This window comes from Bombina bombina, chromosome 6 (assembly GCF_027579735.1).
Source record: "Bombina bombina isolate aBomBom1 chromosome 6, aBomBom1.pri, whole genome shotgun sequence".
Lineage (NCBI taxonomy): Eukaryota > Metazoa > Chordata > Amphibia > Anura > Bombinatoridae > Bombina > Bombina bombina.
Genome location: NC_069504.1, coordinates 331354353 through 331376510, shown reverse-complemented (window position 1 = coordinate 331376510; position 22158 = coordinate 331354353). Strand labels below are relative to the sequence as shown.

The 22158-nt window shown below is 42.3% G+C and overlaps 1 protein-coding gene across 1 annotated transcript in view; it reads left to right on the top strand.

Annotated features, from left to right (window-relative positions):
• The window catches only part of WASHC4 (WASH complex subunit 4), a 293185-nt gene that overhangs the window by 159456 nt on the left and 111571 nt on the right, over nucleotides 1–22158 (top strand). The window contains exons 17-18 of the mRNA XM_053716956.1: nucleotides 18837–18991; nucleotides 20217–20291. Coding sequence (XP_053572931.1) covers nucleotides 18837–18991; nucleotides 20217–20291 — 230 coding nt within the window. The remainder of the gene's footprint in view (nucleotides 1–18836; nucleotides 18992–20216; nucleotides 20292–22158) is intronic.

Sequence of the window (22158 nt, the reverse complement as noted above, 5' to 3'; positions counted from 1 at the left end):
TACCTCTCTATCTTTTTGGCTTAAAAGCATCATCAGATTGGCTTATGAGACTGCCGGACGGCAGCCTCCTGAAAGAATCACAGCTCATTCCACTAGGGCCGTGGCTTCCACATGGGCCTTTAAGAACGAGGCTTCTGTTGATCAGATATGTAAGGCAGCGACTTGGTCTTTACTGCACACTTTTACCAACTTTTACAAATTTGATACTTTTGCTTCTTCTGAGGCTATTTTTGCAAACCGTGGTGCCTTCCATCTAGGTGACCTGATTTGCTCCCTCCCATCATCCGTGTCCTAAAGCTTTGGTATTGGTTCCCACAAGTAAGGATGACGCCGTGGACCGGACACACCTATGTTGGAGAAAACAGAATTTATGTTTACCTGATAAATTACTTTCTCCAACGGTGTGTCCGGTCCACGGCCCGCCCTGGTTTTTTAATCAGGTCTGATGATTTATTTTCTTTAACTACAGTCACCACGGTATCATATGATTTCTCCTATGCAAATATTCCTCCTTTACGTCGGTCGAATGACTGGGGAAGGCGGAGCCTAGGAGCGATCATGTGACCAGCTTTGCTGGGCTCTTTGCCATTTCCTGTTGGGGAAGAGAATATCCCACAAGTAAGGATGACGCCGTGGACCGGACACACCGTTGGAGAAAGTAATTTATCAGGTAAACATAAATTCTGGTTTTTTTTACCTTCCTTACTCTGAGCCTTGTTTTTGCATCTTTTTTTTTTTTTTTTTTTTTAATTTTTTTTTTTTAATTTTTAACATTAAGATGTTTAAATGAAATTTCTGTGTATAGTCAATAGTAAGCTAGCTTTTGGCTTAGGTTATTTGGCAAACTGTGTAAGTTTTTAACCCCCATGAAGGGCGGGGCTAATTTTCACGGTTTGTACAGGCACTGGGCTAGCTTGGGGCTTCGGTTATTTTATTTTCACTTAACCAACAAGCTGCGTAAGTTTTTAACGCCCACGAAGGGCGGGGCTAATTTTTCGCGCGCTTCAGTCTCTTGAGAAGCCGCGCAGTGTATGTTATAGTCTCTGCTACAGTTACGTATCTGGCAGATGTTCCCTAAGCTATAGAGAAAAAACGGACTCAGCGACATCTAAGATATCTGGACATCGGGCATTACACTAGAACCGCATGGTTGTGTAAGCAAGCGGTTATTAGCGTTCTAGGACACGACCTGTATCTTGCTGGAAAGAGCGGTCTGCAGACTGGATGGCAGGTAGGCGCCTCAGCAGAGCTGTTGAGGTGAAGAGGTGTTAGGTTTTTTTCTTGCGGTCTAAAATATTTAAATGGGAAGCATTATTTCCCAGCTTAGTAAAATAGGGTTTACTATTTAAAGGCACAGTATCCTGTTATTTCTCCTGTTAAGTGTAGTCAGTCCACGGGTCATCCATTACTTATGGGATTATATCTCCTCCCTAACAGGAAGTGCAAGAGGATCACCCAAGCAGAGCTGCTATATAGCTCCTCCCCTCTACGTCATACCCAGTCATTCTCTTGCACCTAACTAATAGATAGGACGTGTGAGAGGACTGTGGTTGTTATACTTAGTTTTTATTTCTTCAATCAAAAGTTTATTTTAAACAGCACCGGAGTGTGTTGTTCTTTCTCAGGCAGCATTAGAAGAAGAATCTACCTGAGTTTGTGTATGATCTTAGCGGTCGTAACTAAGATCCATTTGCTGTTTCTCGGCCAGTCTGAGGAGTGAGGTAACTTCAGAACAGGGGACAGCGGGCAGGGTTCACCTGCAAGGAGGTATGTTGCAGTATATTATTTTCTAAGGAATGGAATTGACTGAGAAAATACTGCTGATACCGATGTAATGTAAGTGCAGCCTTAAATGCAGTAGTAGTGACTGGTATCAGGCTGATATGTATGTATGTTTACACTGAGGTATTTCTAGGGAATGGAACTTCACTAAGAAAATACTGTATACATTTAACTTATATTTGAGCCTCCACTGCAGTGAAAGCGACTAGCAGCAGGCTTTTTAATAACATTTCATAATCTTATATTTAAAACGTTTACTGGCATGTTAATCGTTTTTCTCTGAGGTACTTGGTGATAAAACTTTATGGGCATTATTTTTCCACATGGCTGTCGTTTATGAATAAAATCAGTTTACTGAGCTTCCCCACTGTTGTATTATGAGTGGGAGGGGCCTATTTTGGCGCTTTATTGTGCAGTAAAAATTCAGTCACAGTCTTCCTATTTCTTCCTCCATGATCCAGGACGTCTCTACAGAGCCCAGGGGTCTCCAAAACTTGTTTTGAGGGAGGTAATCACTCACAGCAGACCTGTGAGACTGTGCTTTGACTGTGATAAAAACTCTTATATTAAATTGTTATCCGTTTTTGGGGTACTAAGGGGTTAATCATCCATTTGCTGGTGGGTGCAATCCTTTGCTAACTTAATGCATTTACTGTGAAAATTTGGTTGCTATAACTAATTTGGTTCATTGTTATTTCAACTGTGACGATTTTGTGTGCTTCTTAAAGGCACAGTAACGTTTTTTATATTGCTTGTAAATTTATTTGAAAAGTATTTTCAAGCTTGCTAGTCTAATTGCTAGTTTGTTTAAACATGTCTGACACAGAGGAATCTCTTTGTGCAATATGTTTATAGGCCAATGTGGAGCCCAATAGAAATTTGTGTACTAATTGCATTGATGCTACTTTGAATAAAAGCCAATCTGTACATGTAAAGAAAATTTCACCAGACAACGAGGGGGAAGTTATGCCGACTAACTCTCCTCACGTGTCAGTACCTTCGTCTCCCGCTCAGGAGGCGCGTGATATTGTGGCGCCAAGTACATCAGGGCGGCCCTTACAAATCACTTTGCAAGACATGGCTAATGTTATGACTGAAGTATTATCTAAATTGCCAGAATTTAGGGGTAAACGCGACCACTCTGGGGTGAGAACAGAGTGCGCTGATAATATTAGAGCCATGTCTGATACTGCGTCACAATATGCAGAACATGAGGACGGAGAGCTTCATTCTGTGGGTGACGGATCTGATCCAAGTAAACTGGACTCGGACATTTCAAATTTTAAATTTAAGCTTGAGAACCTCCGTGTATTACTAGGGGAGGTATTAGCAGCTCTGAATGATTGTAACACGGTTGCAATTCCAGAGAAAATATGTAGGCTGGATAAATATTTTGCGGTACCGACGTGTACTGACGTTTTTCCTATACCTAAAAGGCTTACAGAAATTGTTAACAAGGAGTGGGATAGACCCGGTGTGCCTTTTTCACCCCCTCCTATATTTAGAAAAATGTTTCCAATAGACGCCACCACACGGGACTTATGGCAGACGGTCCCTAAGGTGGAGGGAGCAGTTTCTACTCTGGCTAAGCGCACCACTATCCCGGTGGAGGATAGCTGTGCTTTTTCAGATCCAATGGATAAAAAGTTAGAGGGTTACCTTAAGAAAATGTTTGTTCAACAAGGTTTTATATTACAACCCCTTGCATGCATTGCGCCTGTCACGGCTGCGGCGGCATTCTGGTTTGAGTCTCTGGAAGAGACCATTAGCTCAGCTCCATTGGATGAGATTATAGACAAGCTTAGAGTCCTTAAGCTAGCTAATTCATTTATTTCTGATGCCGTAGTACACTTAACTAAGCTTACGGCTAAGAACTCCGGATTCGCCATTCAAGCGCGCAGAGCGCTGTGGCTTAAATCCTGGTCAGCCGATGTGACTTCTAAATCTAAATTGCTTAACATACCTTTCAAAGGGCAAACATTATTCGGGCCCGGTTTGAAAGAGATTATCGCTGACATTACTGGAGGTAAGGGCCATGCCCTGCCTCAAGACAGAGCCAAACCAAGGGCTAAACAGTCTAATTTTCGTGCCTTTCGTAACTTCAAGGCAGGAGCAGCATCAACTTCCTCCGCTCCAAAACAGGAAGGAACTGTTGCTCGCTACAGACAGGGCTGGAAACCTAACCAGTCCTGGAACAAGGGCAAGCAGGCCAGAAAGCCTGCTGCCGCCCCTAAGACAGCATGAAGTGAGGGCCCCCGATCTGCAAACGGATCTAGTGGGGGGCAGACTTTCTCTCTTCGCCCAGGCTTGGGCAAGAGATGTCCAGGATCCCTGGGCGTTAGAGATCATATCTCAGGGATATCTTCTGGACTTCAAAGCTTCTCCTCCAAAAGGGAGATTTCATCTTTCAAGGTTGTCAGCAAACCAGATAAAGAAAGAGGCGTTTCTACGCTGTGTACAAGACCTTTTAATAATGGGAGTGATCCACCCGGTTCCGCGGTCGGAACAAGGACAAGGGTTTTACTCAAATCTGTTTGTGGTTCCCAAAAAAGAGGGAACCTTCAGACCAATCTTGGACTTAAAGATCCTAAACAAATTCCTAAGAGTTCCATCGTTCAAAATGGAAACTATTCGGACAATCTTACCTATGATCCAAAAGGGTCAGTACATGACCACAGTGGATTTAAAGGATGCCTACCTTCACATACCGATTCACAAAGATCATTATCGGTACCTAAGGTTTGCCTTCCTAAACAGGCATTACCAGTTTGTAGCTCTTCCCTTCGGGTTAGCTACAGCTCCAAGAATCTTTACAAAGGTTCTGGGCTCTCTTCTGGCGGTACTAAGACCGCGAGGAATATCGGTAGCTCCGTACCTAGACGACATTCTGATACAAGCGTCAAGTTTCCAAACTGCCAAGTCTCATACAGAGTTAGTTCTGGCATTTCTAAGGTTGCATGGGTGGAAAGTGAACGTGGAAAAGAGTTCTCTATTGCCACTCACAAGAGTTCCCTTCTTGGGGACTCTTATAGATTCTGTAGAAATTAAAATTTACCTGACAGAGGACAGGTTAACAAAACTTCTAAATGCTTGCCGTGTCCTTCATTCCATTCAACACAGTCAGTGGCTCAATGCATGGAGGTAATCAGCTTAATGGTAGCAGCAATGGACATAGTACCTTTTGCACGCCTGCATCTCAGACCACTGCAATTATGCATGCTAGGTCAGTGGAATGGGGATTACTCAGATTTGTCCCCTATGCTGAATCTGGATCAAGAGACCAGAGATTCTCTTCTATGGTGGCTTTCTCGGCCACATCTCTCCAGGGGGATGCCCTTCAGCAGGCCAGATTGGACGATTGTAACAGACGCCAGCCTGCTAGGTTGGGACGCTGTTTGGAATTCCCTGAAGGCTCAGGGATCATGGACTCAGGAGGAGAAACTCCTTCCAATAAACATTCTGGAATTAAGAGCGGTTTTCAATGCTCTTCTGGCTTGGCCTCAGTTAGCAACTCTGAGGTTCATCAGGTTCCAGTCGGACAACATCACGACTGTGGCTTACATCAACCATCAGGGAGGGACAAGGAGTTCCCTAGCGATGATGGAAGTCTCAAAGATAATTCGCTGGGCAGAGTCTCACTCTTGCCACCTGTCAGCGATCCACATCCCAGGAGTGGAGAACTGGGAGGCGGATTTCCTAAGTCGCCAGACTTTTCATCTGGGGGAGTGGGAACTTCATCCGGAGGTATTTGCCCAACTGCTTCGGCGTTGGGGCAAACCAGATCTGGATCTCATGGCGTCTCGCCAGAACGCCAAGCTTCCTTGTTACGGATCCAGGTCCAGGGACCCGGGAGCGGTACTGATAGATGCTCTGACAGCACCTTGGGTCTTCAACATGGCTTATGTGTTTCCACCCTTCCCGATGCTTCCTCGATTGATTGCCAGAATCAAACAGGAGAGAGCATCGGTGATTCTAATAGCGCCTGCGTGGCCATGCAGGACCTGGTATGCAGATCTAGTGGACATGTCGTCCTGTCCACCATGGTCTCTGCCTCTGAGACAGGACCTTCTGATTCAGGGTCCTTTCAAACATCCAAATCTAATTTCTCTGAGGCTGACTGCATGGAGATTGAACGCTTGATTCTATCAAAGCGTGGATTCTCGGAGTCAGTGATTGATACCTTAATACAGGCTAGGAAACCTGTTACCAGGAAAATTTACCATAAAATATGGCGTAAATACTTGCATTGGTGCGAATCCAAGAGTTACTGATGGAGTAAGGTTAGGATTCCTAGGATATTGTCTTTTCTACAAGAAGGTTTAGAAAAGGGTTTATCTGCTAGTTCATTAAAGGGACAGATCTCAGCTCTGTCCATCCTTTTACACAAACGTCTGTCAGAAGTTCCAGACGTTCAGGCTTTTTGTCAGGCTTTGGCCAGGATTAAGCCTGTGTTTAAAACTGTTGCTCCGCCGTGGAGCTTAACTTAGTTCTTAACGTTTTACAGGGTGTTCCGTTTGAACCCCTTCATTCCATTGATATCAAGCTGTTATCTTGGAAAGTTCTGTTTTTAATGGCTATTTCCTCGGCTCGAAGAGTCTCTGAGTTATCGGCCTTACATTGTGATTCTCCTTTTCTGATTTTTCATTCAGACAAGGTAGTTCTGCGTACTAAACCTGGGTTCTTACCTAAGGTAGTCACTAACTGGAATATCAATCAAGAGATTGTTGTTCCATCATTGTGCCCTAAGCCTTCTTCAAAGAAGGAACGACTTCTGCACAATCTGGACGTCGTCCGTGCCCTGAAATTTTATTTGCAGGCAACTAAAGATTTTCGCCAAACTTCTTCCCTGTTTGTCGTTTATTCTGGACAGAGGAGAGGTCAAAAAGCTTCGGCTACCTCTCTCTCCTTCTGGCTTCGTAGCATAATACGTTTAGCCTATGAGACTGCTGGACAGCAGCCTCCTGAAAGAATTACAGCTCATTCTACTAGAGCTGTGGCTTCCACCTGGGCCTTTAAAAATGAGGCCTCTGTTGAACAGATTTGCAAGGCTGCAACTTGGTCTTCACTTCACACCTTTTCGAAATTTTACAAATTTGACACTTTTGCTTCTTCGGAGGCTGTTTTTGGGAGAAAGGTTCTTCAGGCAGTGGTTCCTTCCGTGTAAAGAGCCTGCCTGTCCCTCCCGTCATCCGTGTACTTTTAGCTTTGGTATTGGTATCCCATAAGTAATGGATGACCCGTGGACTGACTACACTTAACAGGAGAAAACATAATTTATGCTTACCTGATAAATTCCTTTCTCCTGTAGTGTAGTCAGTCCACGGCCCGCCCTGTTTTTACAGCAGGTCTAAATTTTAAATTAAACTCCAGTCACCACTGCACCCTATAGTTTCTCCTTTCTCGTTTGGTTTTCGGTCGAATGACTGGGTATGACGTAGAGGGGAGGAGCTATATAGCAGCTCTGCTTGGGTGATCCTCTTGCACTTCCTGTTAGGGAGGAGATATAATCCCATAAGTAATGGATGACCCGTGGACTGACTACACTACAGGAGAAAGGAATTTATCAGGTAAGCATAAATTATGTTTTTTCAGGATTCATCAAATTGCCAGTTTCTAATATATTTTTTTGCACACTCTTGTTTGTCAATACAGTAAGAGTGGTGGGTCAAAATTTAAAGGGCCAGTATAATTTAAAGGGACAGTTTATATTTTTTATTATTATTTTCTCTACATCATGGATTTAGAAGATGTCCAGAATGTTACTTGTGCCATGTGTTTAAATGCCAATGTGGAACCTCCTGTTCCTTTTTGTCCTTCATGCTTTGAGAGGGCTTTAAGCTATAGAGAAAACATTTTTTCTGATAAAAAATTGTCTAAGGCGAATGATTCTCAGGAGTCTAATAATGAGATGCAGTGTATTCTGCAGCTTTCTCCCCAAGCGTCACAGCCCTTAACGCCCGCCCAAGCAGTGCCCTGTACTTCTTCTCAAGTTTCTGCTGCAGTTACGTTAAAGGACATTGCTGCAGTTATGTCTTCTACACTTTCTAATGCGTTATCTGCTTTTCCTATACTTCAAGGTAAACGTAAAAGGAAAGACAACTATGTAGTCAATGAAGTTTCTCTTGTAAGGTGTATCCAGTCCACAGATCATCCATTACTTGTGGGATATTCTCATTCCCAACAGGAAGTTGCAAGAGGACACCCACAGCAGAGCTGTAATATAGCTCCTCCCCTAACTGTCATAGCCAGTCATTCTCTTGCAACTCTCAACAAGCTAGGATGTTGTAGGAGAGAGTGGTTAAATATAGTTAGTTTATTTTCTTCAATCAAAAGTTTGTTATTTTTAAATAGTACCGGAGTTGTGCTATTTTATCTCAGGCAGTAAATAGAAGAATAATCTGCCTGAGGTTTCTATGATCTTAGCAGGTTGTAACTAAGATCCATTGCTATTCTCACATATGTCTGAGGGGATTACACAGATGAGGTAACTTCAGCGAGAGAATGGCGTGCAGTTTATTCTGCTATCAGGTATGTGCAGTTATAATTTTTTCTAGAGATGGAAAACACTAGAAAATGCTGCTGATACCGGATTAATGTAAGTTAAGCCTGAATACAGTGATTTAATAACGACTGGTATCATGCTTACTCCCAGGGGTAATACCCTTATGATATTGCAATATAAACGTTTGCTGGCATGTTTAATCGTTTTTTTATATGCATTGGTGATAAAACTTTATTGGGGCCTAGTTTTTTCCACATGGCTGGCTTAAATTTTGACTAGAAACAGTTTTACTGAGGCTTTCCACTGTTATAGTATAAAAGTTACAGTTGGTGCAGTTAAAATTACAAACTGTGACATCCAGCTTCCCTCAGGAGTCCCCTGTATGCTATAGGACATCTCTAAAGGGCTCAAAGGCTTTCCAAAGTCGTTTATTGGGGAAGGTAGGACCACAGCTTGCTGTGACAGTTGGTTGTGATTGTTAAAAAAAAAAAAAAAAAAAAAAAAGTATTTCGTTTTTTTTTATCCGTTTTTTGAACTAAGGGGTTAATCATCCATTTGCTAGTGGATGCAATGCTCTGCTAGCCTATTACATACACTGTAAACATTTCGTTTGATTTACTGCATTTTTTCACTGTTTTTCAAAAATAATTCACTGGGCAGAGATTCACTCTTGCCACCTATCAGCTATCCATATCCCAGGTGTAGAGCACTGGGAGGCGGATTTTCTAAGTCGTCAGACTTTTCATCCGGGAGAGTGGGAACTCCATCCGGAGGTATTTGCACAACTGATTCTCCGTTGGGGCAAACCAGAACTGGATCTCATGGCGTCTCGCCAGAACGCCAAGCTTCCGTGTTACGGATCCAGGTCCAGGGATCCCAAGGCGACACGTGTGGCCACGCAGGACCTGGTATGCAGATCTAGTGGACATGTCATCCTTTCCACCATGGTCTCTGCCTCTGAGACAGGACCTTCTACTTCAGGGTCCTTTCAACCATCCAAATCTAATTTCTCTGAGGCTGACTGCCTGGAGGTTGAATGCTTGATTTTATCAAAGCGTGGCTTCTCCGAGTCAGTTATTGATACCTTAATACAGGCACGAAAGCCTGTCACCAGGAAAATTTACCATAAGGTATGGCGTAGATATCTTTATTGTTGTGAATCCAAGGGTTACTCATGGAGTAAGGTCAGGATTCCTAGGATTTTATCTTTTCTCCAAGAAGGTTTGGAAAAAGGATTGTCAGCTAGTTTTCTTAAAGGGACAGATTTTTGCTCTGTCTATTCTTTTGCACTAGCGTCTGGCAGATGTTCCAGACGTTCAGGCATTTTGTCAGGCTTTAGTTTGAATCAAGCCTGTGTTTAAACCTGTTGCTCCACCATGGAGCTTAAACTTGGTTCTTAAGGTTCTTCAAGGAGTTCCGTTTGATATCTATGGAATGAAGAGGTTCAAACTTTTATCTTGGAAAGTTCTTTTTTTTTTTTTTTTTTGGTAGCTATTTCCTCGGCTCGTAGAGTCTCTGAGCTATCTGCCTTACAATGTGATTCTCCTTATCTGATTTTTCATACGGATAAGGTAGTCCTGCGTACCAAACCTGGGTTCTTGCCTAAGGTGGTATCTAACAAGAATATCAATCAAGAGATTGTGGTTCCATCCTTGTGTTACACAATCTGGACGTGGTCTGTGCTTTAAAGTTTTACTTACAAGCTACTAAAGATTTTTGTCAAACGTCTGCTTTGTTTGTTGTCTACTCTGGACAGAGGAGAGGTCAAAAGGCTTTGGCAACCTCTTTTTTTCTTTTTGGCTAAGAAGCTTAATCCGCTTAGCCTATGAGACTGCTGGACAGCAGCCTCCTGAAAGGATTACAGCTCATTCCACTAGAGCTGTGGCTTCCACTTGGGCCTTTAAAAATGAGGCTTCTGTTGAACAGATTTGCAAGGCGGCGACTTGGTCTTCGCTTCATACTTTTTCAAAATTTTACAAATTTGGTACTTTTGCTTCTTCGGAGGCTATATTTGGGGGGAGAGGTTTTACAGGCAGTGGTTCCTTCCATTTAAGTTCCTGCCTTGACCCTCCCTTCATCCGTGTACTTTAGCTTTGGTATTGGTATCCCACAAGTAATGGATGATCCGTGGACTGGATACACCTTACAAGAGAAAACACAATTTATGCTTACCTGATAAATTTATTTCTCTTGTGGTGTATCCAGTCCACGGCCCGCCCTGTCATTTTAAGGCAGGTAATTTTTAAATTTAAACTACAGTAACCATTACACCCTATGGTTCCTCCTTTCTCGGCTTGTTTTCGGTCGAATGACTGGCTATGACAGTTAGGGGAGGAGCTATATTACAGCTCTGCTGTGGGTGTCCTCTTGCAACTTCCTGTTGGGAATGAGAATATCCCACAAGTAATGGATGATCAGTGGACTGGATACACCACAAGAGAAATAAATTTATTAGGTAAGCATAAATTGTGTTTTCTGATGCTATGGTGACAATTTCTGACGTACCCTCCCAGGGCTCTGAGTTGGAGGGTATGGAGGTCCTTTCGGAAGGAGAAATTTGACTCAGAAAGTTCCTTACCTTTGACTTATTCAGAAGTGGTTTCTGTCAGGTTGAAACTAGAACACCTCCGCTTGTTACTCAAGGAGGTCTTAATGACTTTGGACGACTGCGACTGAGAAATTGAGTAAGTTAGACAGATACTTAGAAGTTCCTTCTTACTCAGATGTTTTTCCAGTTCCCAAGCGAACTTCGGAGATTATTTCTAAGGAGTGGGAGAGACCAGGTATTCCCTTTTCTTTTACAAGATATACAGAGTCCACGGATTTCATCCTTTACTTGTGGGATATATTCCTCCTGCTAACAGGAAGTGGTAAAGAGCACCACAGCAGAGCTGCTATATAGCTCCTCCTCTAACCCCTCCCCCCAGTCATTCTCTTTGTCTATGCATAGCAATAGGAAGGGTAAAGTTTATGTGGTGATAAAAAGATAGTTTAGTTTTTCTTCAATCAAGAAATGTTTTATTTTAAATGGCAGTAGTCCTTATTAGAAAAGGGTGATACTGTGGTAGCCTTATTAGAAAAGGGTGATACTGTGGTAACCTATATATTTTTATCCCAGTCTAAATTCTTGGGGATACTTAAGGGCTATGTGGTTAGACACTGGTTCAGCCTAGGCAACCTTCTGTTAACAATATATAGAGGTTTTTTTGAGGCTGAGTTGTATAATTTCTGTGGGGTTCACATGGCATATTTATTTAAAAGCAGTGTGTACATATGTTAGTTGAAAACGCTTCCCATGCGGTTTTCTTTATTTTTGGCTCATCAGACAGGATGGGCGGGGCCTATTTTCGCGCTTCAGTGCGCAGTTAGTTTTTCTGGAGAGGTAGCAGCCATTAGCTCTGGTTGGACCCAGACTGTGAGGCTGTACTTTGGAGTGAGACCGGATCGTTTTGACAGGTCTTGAGGGCAGGTAAGTGCCACAGCAGAGCTGTGGCGAGGTGCAGAAGTCATTTAGTGAAAAATTGTCTGCAGTTTGTTGGTTTACTGCCTAATTTGCTTAAATTTAAATTTATCTCTCCTTTTACTTGTGGTGCAACATCTGATGCCACACTAGGCTCTAAAAATCATAAAATTGGTCATTTTGATTGTCGTTTTAACGATTTTGCAAAACAGTGTACACTTTTTTTATCTTAAAGGCGCAGTAACCGTTTTTTTGTGCTGAATGTTTTTTCACATATTATAAGGTTGGGAAAGACTTGTGCTGTTATTACTAGTCTGTACAACATGTCTGACATAGGAAGTCAGTGTCCTATGTGTTTAGAAGCCATGGTGGAACCTCCGCTTACATTGTGCCCTTTGTGCACTGAAAAAGCCTTACACTGTAAAGATCATATTTTAAATAGAGAAAGTGGGCCTCAGGAGGATTCTCAGTTTGCAGAGAGTCAGCATATGCCATCTAATTCTCCCCAAGTGTCACAACCTTTAACGCCCACGCAAGCGACGCCAAGTACTTCTAGTGCGTCTACTTCTTTTACTTTGCAAGATATGGTGGCAGTCATGTCTACTACCCTTACAGAGGTATTGTCTAAGCTGCCAGGTTTGCAGGGTAAACGCCATAGGTCAGATATTAATGCAAAGTTCCTTGAAAGGACAAATTTCTGCTTTGTCAATTTTGCTTCACAAGCGTCTGGCAGATGTACCAGATGTTCAGGCATTTTGCCAGGCTTTAATCAGAATCAAGCCTGTGTTTAAACCAATTGCTCCGCCATGGAGTTTGAATTTAGTTCTTAATGTTCTTCAAGGGGTTCCGTTTGAACCCATGCATTCCATAGATATTAAGCTGTTATCTTGGAAAGTTTTGTTTTTGGTAGCTATCTCTTCTGCTCGAAGAGTTTCTGAGCTTTCTGCATTGCAATGTGATTCCCCTTATCTTATATTCCATTCTGATAAGGTGGTTTTGCGGAATAAACCTGAATTTCTTCCTAAGGTTGTTTCAAACAAGAATATTAATCAGGAAATTGTGGTTCCTTCCTTGTGTCCTAATCCTTCCTCTAAGAATTAACGTCTGTTGCATAACTTGGACGTGGTTCGTTCTTTAAAATTTTATTTACAAGCGACCAAGGATTTTTGTCAAACATCTTCCCTGTTTGTTGTTTGTTCCGGGAGCCGTAGGGGTCAAAAAGCTACGGCTACCTCTCTCTCTTTTTGGCTGAGAAGCATCATCTGCCTAGCATATGAGACTGCTGGATAACAGCCCCCAGAAAAGATTACTGCTCATTCCACTAGAGCTGTGGCTTCCACTTGGGCTTTTAAAAACTATCCTTCTGTTGAACAGATTTGTAAGGCTGCGACTTGGTCCTCCCTTCATACTTTTTCCAAATTTTCCAAATTTGATACTTTTGCTTCTTCTGGGGCTATTTTTGGGAGAAAGGTGCTTCAAGCAGTGGTGCCTTCCGTTTAGGTTCCTGTCTTGTCCCTCCCTTTCATCCATGTCCTAAAGCTTTGGTATTGGTATCCCACAAGTAAAGGATGAAACCCGTGGACTCGGTATATCTTGTAAAAGAAAAGGAAATTTATGCTTACCTGATAAATTGATTTATTTTACAATATACCGAGTCCACGGCCCACCCTGTCATTTTGAGACGGGATTTTTTTTATATAAACTTCAGTCACCTCTGCACCTTAATGGTTCTTTCCCTTTCTCTTCCTATACTTTCGGTCGAATGACTGGGGGGAGGAGTTAGGGGATGAGCTATATAGCAGCTCTGCTGTGGTGCTCTTTGCCACTTCCTGTTAGCAGGAGGAATATATCCCACAAGTAAAGGATGAAACCCATGGACTTGGTATATCGTAAAAGAAATCAATTTATTAGGTAAGCATAAATTTCCTTTTCTCCTTCTCCCATGTTCAGGAAGATGTTCCCTATAGCTGACGCCGTCAGGGAATCTTGGCAGACAGTTCCTAAGGTGGAGGGGGCTATTTCCACCTTGGCTAAACAAACTACTATTCCTATTGAGGATAGTTGTGCTTTTAAAGATCCTATGGATAAGAAGTTGGAAGGTCTACTTAAAAAGACCTATGTTCACCAGGGTTTGCTATTGCAACCGGCTGCATGCATTGTTACGGTCACTAGTGCAGCAGCTTATTGGTTTGATGCTCTTGCGTAGTCCCTTAAGACTGAGACTTCTTTGGAAGAAATCCAGGATCCAATTAAAGCTCTTAAATTAGCTAATTCTTTTATTACTGATGCTTCTCTGCAAATTACTAAATTGTCCGCTAAGAGTTCAGGTTTTTCTATCCTAGCCCGCAGGGCCTTATGGATGAAACCTTGGTCTGCGGACGCGTCATCCAAGCCTAAACTTCTGGCTATTCCTTACAAGGGGAAGACCCTGTTTGGACCTGGCTTGAAGGAAATTATCTCTGACATCACGGGAGGCAAGGGACATCTCCTGCCTCAGGATAAAAGAACCAAACAGAAAGGTCAACAAAGTAATTTTCGTTCCTTTCGAAATTTCAAGGGAAACTCCTTTTCTTCTTCCTCTAAGCAGGAAGGAAACTATTCGCAATCCAAGTCTACCTGGTGACACAACCAATCGTGGAACAAGGGTAAACAATCCAAGAAACCTGCTGCTGCTTCCAAATCAGCATGAAGGGTTAGCCCCCGATCCGGGATGGTAGGGGGCAGGCTTTCCTTCTTCATTCAGGCTTGGGTGCGAGATGTTCAGGATCCCTGGGCTATAGATATAGTGTTTCAGGGATACAAACTGGAGTTAAAAAATTCCTTTCCCCGAGGAAGATTCCTTGTTTCAAGATTATCTGCAGACCAGATAAAAAGAGAGGCGTCCTTACATTGTGTAAGAGACCTCTCTTCCATGGGAGTAATTTGTCCCGTTCCGATACAGGGACAGGGTTTTTATTCAAATCTGTTTGTAGTTCCCAAAAAGGAGGGAACCTTCAGGCCTATATTAGATCTCAAGAGTCTAAACAAGTTTCTCAGAGTTCCATCTTTCAAGATGGAAACTATTCGTACCATTCTTCCATTGATCCAGGAGGGTCAATTTATGATGACAGTGGACTTAAAGTGAAGGTCAAGTCTGCCCCACTCGATTCCAGTATTGTCATTAACATGTGTAATAAACAGCATGTTCATTCATCAAAAACGTGAAAAATAATTTGGTCCGTTTAATTTTTATATTACAATTACCGTCCGTTTCACCCCAACTGTCCGCCCGACATCTTCCCTCATTTGATTGACATATTTTTTACTCTTTACCTCCAATCCCTTTACTTCCCCCGTGGCGTCCTGCCCCTTTCTACCCATGTCATCGGCAACAATCGCGCATGCGTCTAAATCCGAGTCTCGTCATCTACTTCATGCTCGTTCATGTCTTGCGTATGCGTATTACGCTGAATGCCTGCCTCCGATACATTGTCTCATTCATTGTTATTGCGTGCAGTAGAAGAAAGGACGTCAAATCACTTTTGCCGTTTACGATCATCGATGTTACAATGTAACAGTGCTCCGTTCATTGAAATTGACACGCATGCGCAAATGCAGTTAGAATACGCATGCGCATTTTAAAATAAGTCTTGTGCACGAGCTTGGAAGTGAGGCGGCGGGCTTGAAGAGACGCTCGCTACGTCACTGGTGCCAAATAAGGAAGTGGATCGGGGGAGGAGTAAAAAGACGAAACAGAGGTTTTATATATATTGAATTTCTTGATAACTAGTTGTTTATTTAAGAAAATGACCTTAGCGACTGTAATAGTTCATAATGTATACATAGGTGGTGTGCGAGTAAAAATTGACCTTCACTTTAAAGGATGCATATCTTCATGTTCCTATCCACAGAGATCATCACAAGTTCCTAAGGTTTCCCTTTCTGGACAGACACTTTCAGTTTGTGGCTCTTCCTTTCGGGCTGGCCACGGCACCCAGAATTTTCACAAAGGTTCTGGGGTCTCTGCTGGCGATTTTAAGACCGTGGCATTGCGGTGGCGCCTTATATGGACAATATTCTAATCCAGGTGCCATCTTATCAACAAGCAAGGTCCCATACCGACATTGTACTATCCTTCCTGAGAACTCGCGGGTGGAAGGTAAATCTGAAAAAGAGTTCCTTAATCCCGAAAGTAAGGGTGACTTTCTTGGGAACTGTAATCGATTCTATCTCCATGAAGATTTTTCTGACAGAGGTCAGGAAGTCAAAGATTCTAGATACCCGTCCAATCAGTCCAATCCTCGGCCGTCAGTGGCCCAGTGCATGGAAGTAATCGGACTGATGGTGGCGGCAATGGACATCATTCCGTTTGCTCAGTTTCACCTCAGACCTCTGCAGTTAAACATGCTCAGACTGTGGCATGAAGATTATGCAGACTTGTCTCCTCAGTTAACCCTGGAGCAGGAGACAAGGGACTCACTTCAATGGTGGTTGTCTCTGGAGCATATATCCCAGGGAGCATGCTTTTGCAGACCATCCTGGGTGATTGTGGCAACAGATGCCAGTCTTCTAGGGTGGGGAGCTGTCTGGGGTCCTCTACGGGCTCAGGGAGTGTGGACTCCAGCGGAGTCTGTTCTTCCAATAAACATCCTGGAACTGAGAGCGATTTTCAATACTCTTCTAGCCTGGCCTCAGTTGGCTTCGGCCTGGTTCATCAGATTTCAGACGGACAATATAACAGTGCCTTACATCAATCATCAGGGAGGAACGAGGAGTTCCTTAGCGATGACAGAAGTAGCCAAGATAATCAGGTGGGCGGAGGCCCATTCTTGCCATCTGTCAGCGATCCATATCCCAGGGGTGGAAAACTGGGAGGCAGATTTTCTGAGCAGACAAACCTTTCATCCGGGAGAGTGGGAACTTCATCAGGAAATATTTTCCATTCTGATTCTCAAATGGGGTCGGCCGGAATTGGATCTCATGGCATCTCGTCAGTATGCCAAGCTCCCGAGATACGGGTCCAGGTCCAGGGATCCCCAGGCCGAACTGATAGATGCGTTGGCAGTTTTTTGGTCCTTCAACCTAGCATATCTGTTCCCCCGTTTGCTATTCTTCCCCTGGTTATTGCTCGGATCAAACAAGAGAGGGCATCAGTGATCCTCATCGCTCCTGCGTGGCCTCGCAGGATTTGGTAGGCCGATCTGGTGGACATGTCCTCTCTGCCACCTTGGACACTTCCGTTGAGGAAGGACCTTCTTATTCAGGGGCCCTTCCTTCACCCAAATCTAGTTTCTCTGAAGCTGACTGCTTGGAGATTGAACGCTTAATCCTATCCAAGCAAGGTTTCTCTGATTCAGTAATAGATACCTTAATTCAGGCACATAAGCCTGTAACTAGGAAGATTTACCATAAGATATGGCGTAAATATCTTTATTGGTATGAATCCAAGGGCTATTCATGGAGTAGTGTTAGGATTCCCAGAATTTTGTCTTTTCTCCAAGGAGGATTGGAGAAGGGTTTATCTGCAAGTTCCCTAAAGGGTCAGTCCTTTATCTATTTTGTTACACAAGCGTCTGGCAGATGTCCCTGATGTTCAATCCTTTTGTCAGACTTTGATTAGAATCAGGCCTGTGTTTAAACCAATTGCTCCTCCATTTAGTTTGAATTTAGTTCTTAAAGTTCTTCAAGGGGTTCCGTTTGAACCTATGCATTCCATAGATATTAAGTTGTTGTCTTGGAAAGTTTTATTTCTCGTTGCCATTACTTCTGCTCAAAGAGTGTCTGTGCTTTCGGCATTACAATGTAATTCGCCATACCTTATTTTTCATTTGGATAAGGTGGTGTGATGTACTAAACTTGGGTTTCTTCCTAAGGTTGTTTCAGACAAGAACATTACTCAGGAGATTGTTGTTCCTTCCTTGTGCCCTAATACTTCTCAGAAGGAAAGGCTTCTGCATAATTTGGACGTAGTTGTGCTTTGACGTTTTACTTACAAGCAACTAAGGATTTTTGTCAGTCTTCTTCTCTGTTTGTAATTTTCTCAGGAAAACGTAAGGGTCAGAAAGCTACCTCTTTCTTTTTTTGGTTGAGGAGTATCATCTGCTTTGCATATGAGACTGCTGGACAGCAGCCTCCTGAAAGAGTTACGGCTCATTCCACTAGGGCGGTTGCTTCCTCATGGGCATTCGAAAATGATTCTTCAGTTGAGCAGATTTGCAAGGCTGCAACTTGGTCTTCACACTTTTTCTAAATTTTACAAATTTGATACCTTCGCTTCGGCTGAGGCTGTTTTTGGGAGAAAGGTTCTTCAAGTAGTGGTGCCTTCCATTAGGTTCCCTGTCTTGTCCCTCCCTTTTTTCATCCGTGTTCTCTAGCTTTGGTATTATATCCCACAAGTAAGGATGAAATCTGTGGAATTATCGTGTCTTTAAAAACAAAAAATAATTTATGCTTACCTGATAAATTTGTTTATTTTTAGACACGATGAGTCCACGGCCCACCCTGTTCTATGAGACGGGTTATTAATTTGTTAAACTTCAGACACCTCTGCACCTTGGCTTTTCCTTTCTCTTCCTAACTTTGGTCGAATGACTGGAGTGGGAGGGAAGGGAGGAGCTATATAACAGCTCTGCTGTGGTGCTCTTTGCATCTTCCTGCTGACCAGGAGGCGTAATCCCACAAGTAAGGATGAAATCCGTGAACTCATCGTGTCTAAAAAGAAACAAATTTATCAGGTAAGCATAAATTTTCTTTTTCAATGTTTCTTTACTAACACAAGCTTGCTATTACAATGAACCTAACTTCCAGTCATTTAATTGTGTTTGTTGTTGACTTACTTTCTTACTTCATAACTGAATGTCATCAATGGGAATGTCAGCACCCTATAATCATTATGCCCCTACAATCTTTTTATAGCTTCCTTTTGTAATATCCAACTGTGGTCTACATCTCCTTCATAATCTGACCACTTTCTGCCCTGCACCGCCTGTCAATTACAGTCCTTAGTCTCAAACCAAGCCCACACAGAATCACACATTTGTATAAAGCATTTAAACACTGGTATTTTATGCTTCTACAAAGTATAAAGTCTGATTTTTTTTTTTTTTTTTGTAGCTTACGTAACCCATTATTTAGACAAGACGTTCTACAATTTGACAACAGTAGCGCTCCATGATTGGGCAACTTACAGTGAGATGAGGAACTTGGCATCACAGCGGTATGGATTAACTATGACTGAGCCACATCTACCAAGTCAGACGTTAGAACAGGTGCAGTTTCGTTTCTTTTTACTGTTTTATGCACTTCAGAAAAAGGATGTCATCATTATAAATGTTCTTCAAACCCTTTATAGGGAAATTAAAAAACAAAGCAAAACATGATTCTAAATAATTTTAAGCTGCAAATTCAACTTAAAATAACAGCCAAGTTAAATATTTTAAACATTATTTACTTTGTGTCTTAAAGGGACAGTATACATCAATTTCCATATAACTGCATGTAATAGACACTACTATAAAGAAGAATATGCACAGATACTTATATAGAAATCCAGTATAAAACCTTTTTAAAAACGTTCTAAGAAGCTCCCAATTGAGCACTGTTGATGAGGTTAGGCTGAGACACCCACTGAAATGGGCTGAGAAACCAGGAAGGGCTGACACCCCCCCTTCCCTGTATATGAAAAGACCAAATATACAAACAGGAGCAAGCAGGAGTCTGATCAAATTTATAGCTGCATAGTAATAAAAAAATGTTACCCTTAAAGTGAATGTAAATTTTAACGAATAAAGTGAATGTAAATTTTCACGCCCCCGCCGCTTGTCTCTTCATACGAAGAATCCGGCTTCCTCCATTCACGACGTTGCCTCAGGCAGTGTTTGCTCTGGGGGGGAAGCTGTTATTGGTGGAAGCCGGATTCGTCATTGCTGACGTAAGAAGAGATGAGCGGCAGGCGTGGGAATCGCTGCTCCGGCTTGCAAGAAGAAAAAGGTAAGTATTTTAACAAAACCTGTGAAATGTAAAATTTCATGAATGAAAGTGCCCCTGTTTTAATGCCCCTGTTTTAAATAGTATTTTTAAAAACCGGGCACTCATTCTTGAAAGTTTACATTCACTTTAAATAGGGCTCATGGAAGACTTCAGCAGCCCCCAAGACTGTACAGTTTTTACATATATGCAGATATGATCAAGCCTCTCACTCATACTGTTAGTTTCCTATCGGGTGCGCTCTGGATGTCTTCCTGGCCCACACAGACGATGCAGACTTATGTGCACTCTCATGCTTCAAACTGGGATACCAAGAGAACAAAGTCAATTGGAAAATAAAAGTAAACTGACGCGTCTCTCTTAAAATGACATGCTCTGTCTAAACCGTAATTTTGACTTTCATAAGCATTTAAAAGAAAAATATTTGCTTTGGCACAGATCTACAATTTTCAAAACACATGTCTCCTTTATTAATGCTGATAACACATTCTCTCTCTCCTATTTCAGGGTTTGGATGTTCTAGAAATAATGAGAAATATCCACGTATTTGTGTCTCGCTACCTCTACAATCTTAATAACCAAGTAAGTTGCCCATAAGTTCTATAAATGCTGTTTTGGAATATTATTCCCTGGTCACAACACTTTTTTATGTTTAATACATTTTTGAGGTTTCAAGACAAACAATAATACAGATATATTTAGGTACTTTTATCCAGATTACAAAGTATTGAAGAACTAGGCAAGAGGATGTCTTACTAGAGTCCCTTCCCGCCCCTGAGGTGTCGGGATGTCATGTGGTACCTCGATTTTTTTATGTTTTTAAAGTCCATTGATATACATGAGGACACAGTATTCCATGTCCAAAATAACGTTTCAAGTATAAAGCTGTCGATAAGGTCATCATCTTAAACAGTTCACTTGTGCTCAGTTTAATACAGTGAGATTAGGACCTCTATAGGATCTTAGGAGCTCCGAGAATATGGCTCCTTTAATTATATAACAGTAACAAAGTGCAAAAGCAATAACCATGTGTCAACCAAATTTAAATGCTTCCAAGGGTAAAGAAAAAAAAAGAAAAAAAAGGAAAAAGGGGGGTGGAGAAGAGGAGGGAATTGAGGGTAGGGTGGGCAGATAATTTTTGGGATGTTATGGGTTAGAAGTGGTGGTTTGTGGGTATACTTTAGGTATACTGCTTCTTCCATCATTCTAATATAGGAGAGTACCTTGATTACTTTGTGTCCCGGGGGCAGTCTGCTGTTTCCAGTGTCTCACTAGAACTTGCTTGGTTACCATCAATATGTATATAAAGACTTTTGGGGATTTCTAGGTGTAGTAAGTATGTCTCTGGGCCCTTATCTGTTGGGAGGTAAAGCTGTCTGCAAATGCGGAGGACCTCTGACCATAGCTTTCTAATGACAAGGCAACTCCACCAGATGTGGATATCATCTCCCTTTTCCCCACAATTTCTCCAGCACATCGCTGAGTTGGTTGGTGAAAGTCTATGTAATCTGCTTGGGACCCAATGCCATCTCGTCAGCAGTTTGTAATATAGTTCAAAGAGTGTTATGCAGTGTATTGAAAGTCTGGTGTCTGTAATAGCTCTTAACCAAAGTTTAGGGTCTGTCTCTTTATGTAAGTCTTTTTCCCATGCTATTATATTCTGTGTTTTTTGTAGGGAGGGACACTTCAATAAACATTGATAGTGTGCCGTTAGTCGTTTGTAGCCCTGTATTTCCATCTGGACTCCCAAACAGTAGGGGTTTGTGGTTCTGCATGTAAGAATCCCCCAACCACTGAGGAGAGATCTAAAGCTCATCGCTTCAAAATGGAGTTTCGGAGGGATTGCGTATTGGGATATCAATACCGGCCGGGAGGACCAGCTAGATCTGGGATATCAATTCCAGTCGGGAGGACCAGCTAGATCCGTTATATAAGTTACTTATAGTTTTGATAAGTTTGGTTCAGCTATTGGGGTTGGAGTCTGGTAAGCCACTTAGTAGCCCCCTAACGCTATGTATTGGGGATAGGTGAGGAGCGATCATGTTTGAGTGTCGTAGTTTATGCCATAAGGACAAGCAGTGTTTGAGGATTATGTTTGAGGAGGGGATGATGGAACTACAGTGATTTGCGATCCAGATTAGGTCAGGGAGGAGGATGGTGTGGGGTAATGAAGCTTGTTCTATTTCATACCATCTAGGAAGTTCTTTAGTATTGCCCCATCTGGAAATGTGGGTAAGCATGTCTGCCTCATAGGATAATTTGAGGTTAGGGAGTCCTAGGCCTCCTTTGTTAATCGGGGATTGTAATATCCTACTCGTGATCTGTGGATGTTAACCCGCCCAAACATATGTGTTTAAGAGGGATTGGTACGTGTCCAAATACATAGCTGGTATCTTTAGGGGTAAGCATCTGAATAAATAGGTTAATTTCGGTAGAAACATTATTTTGA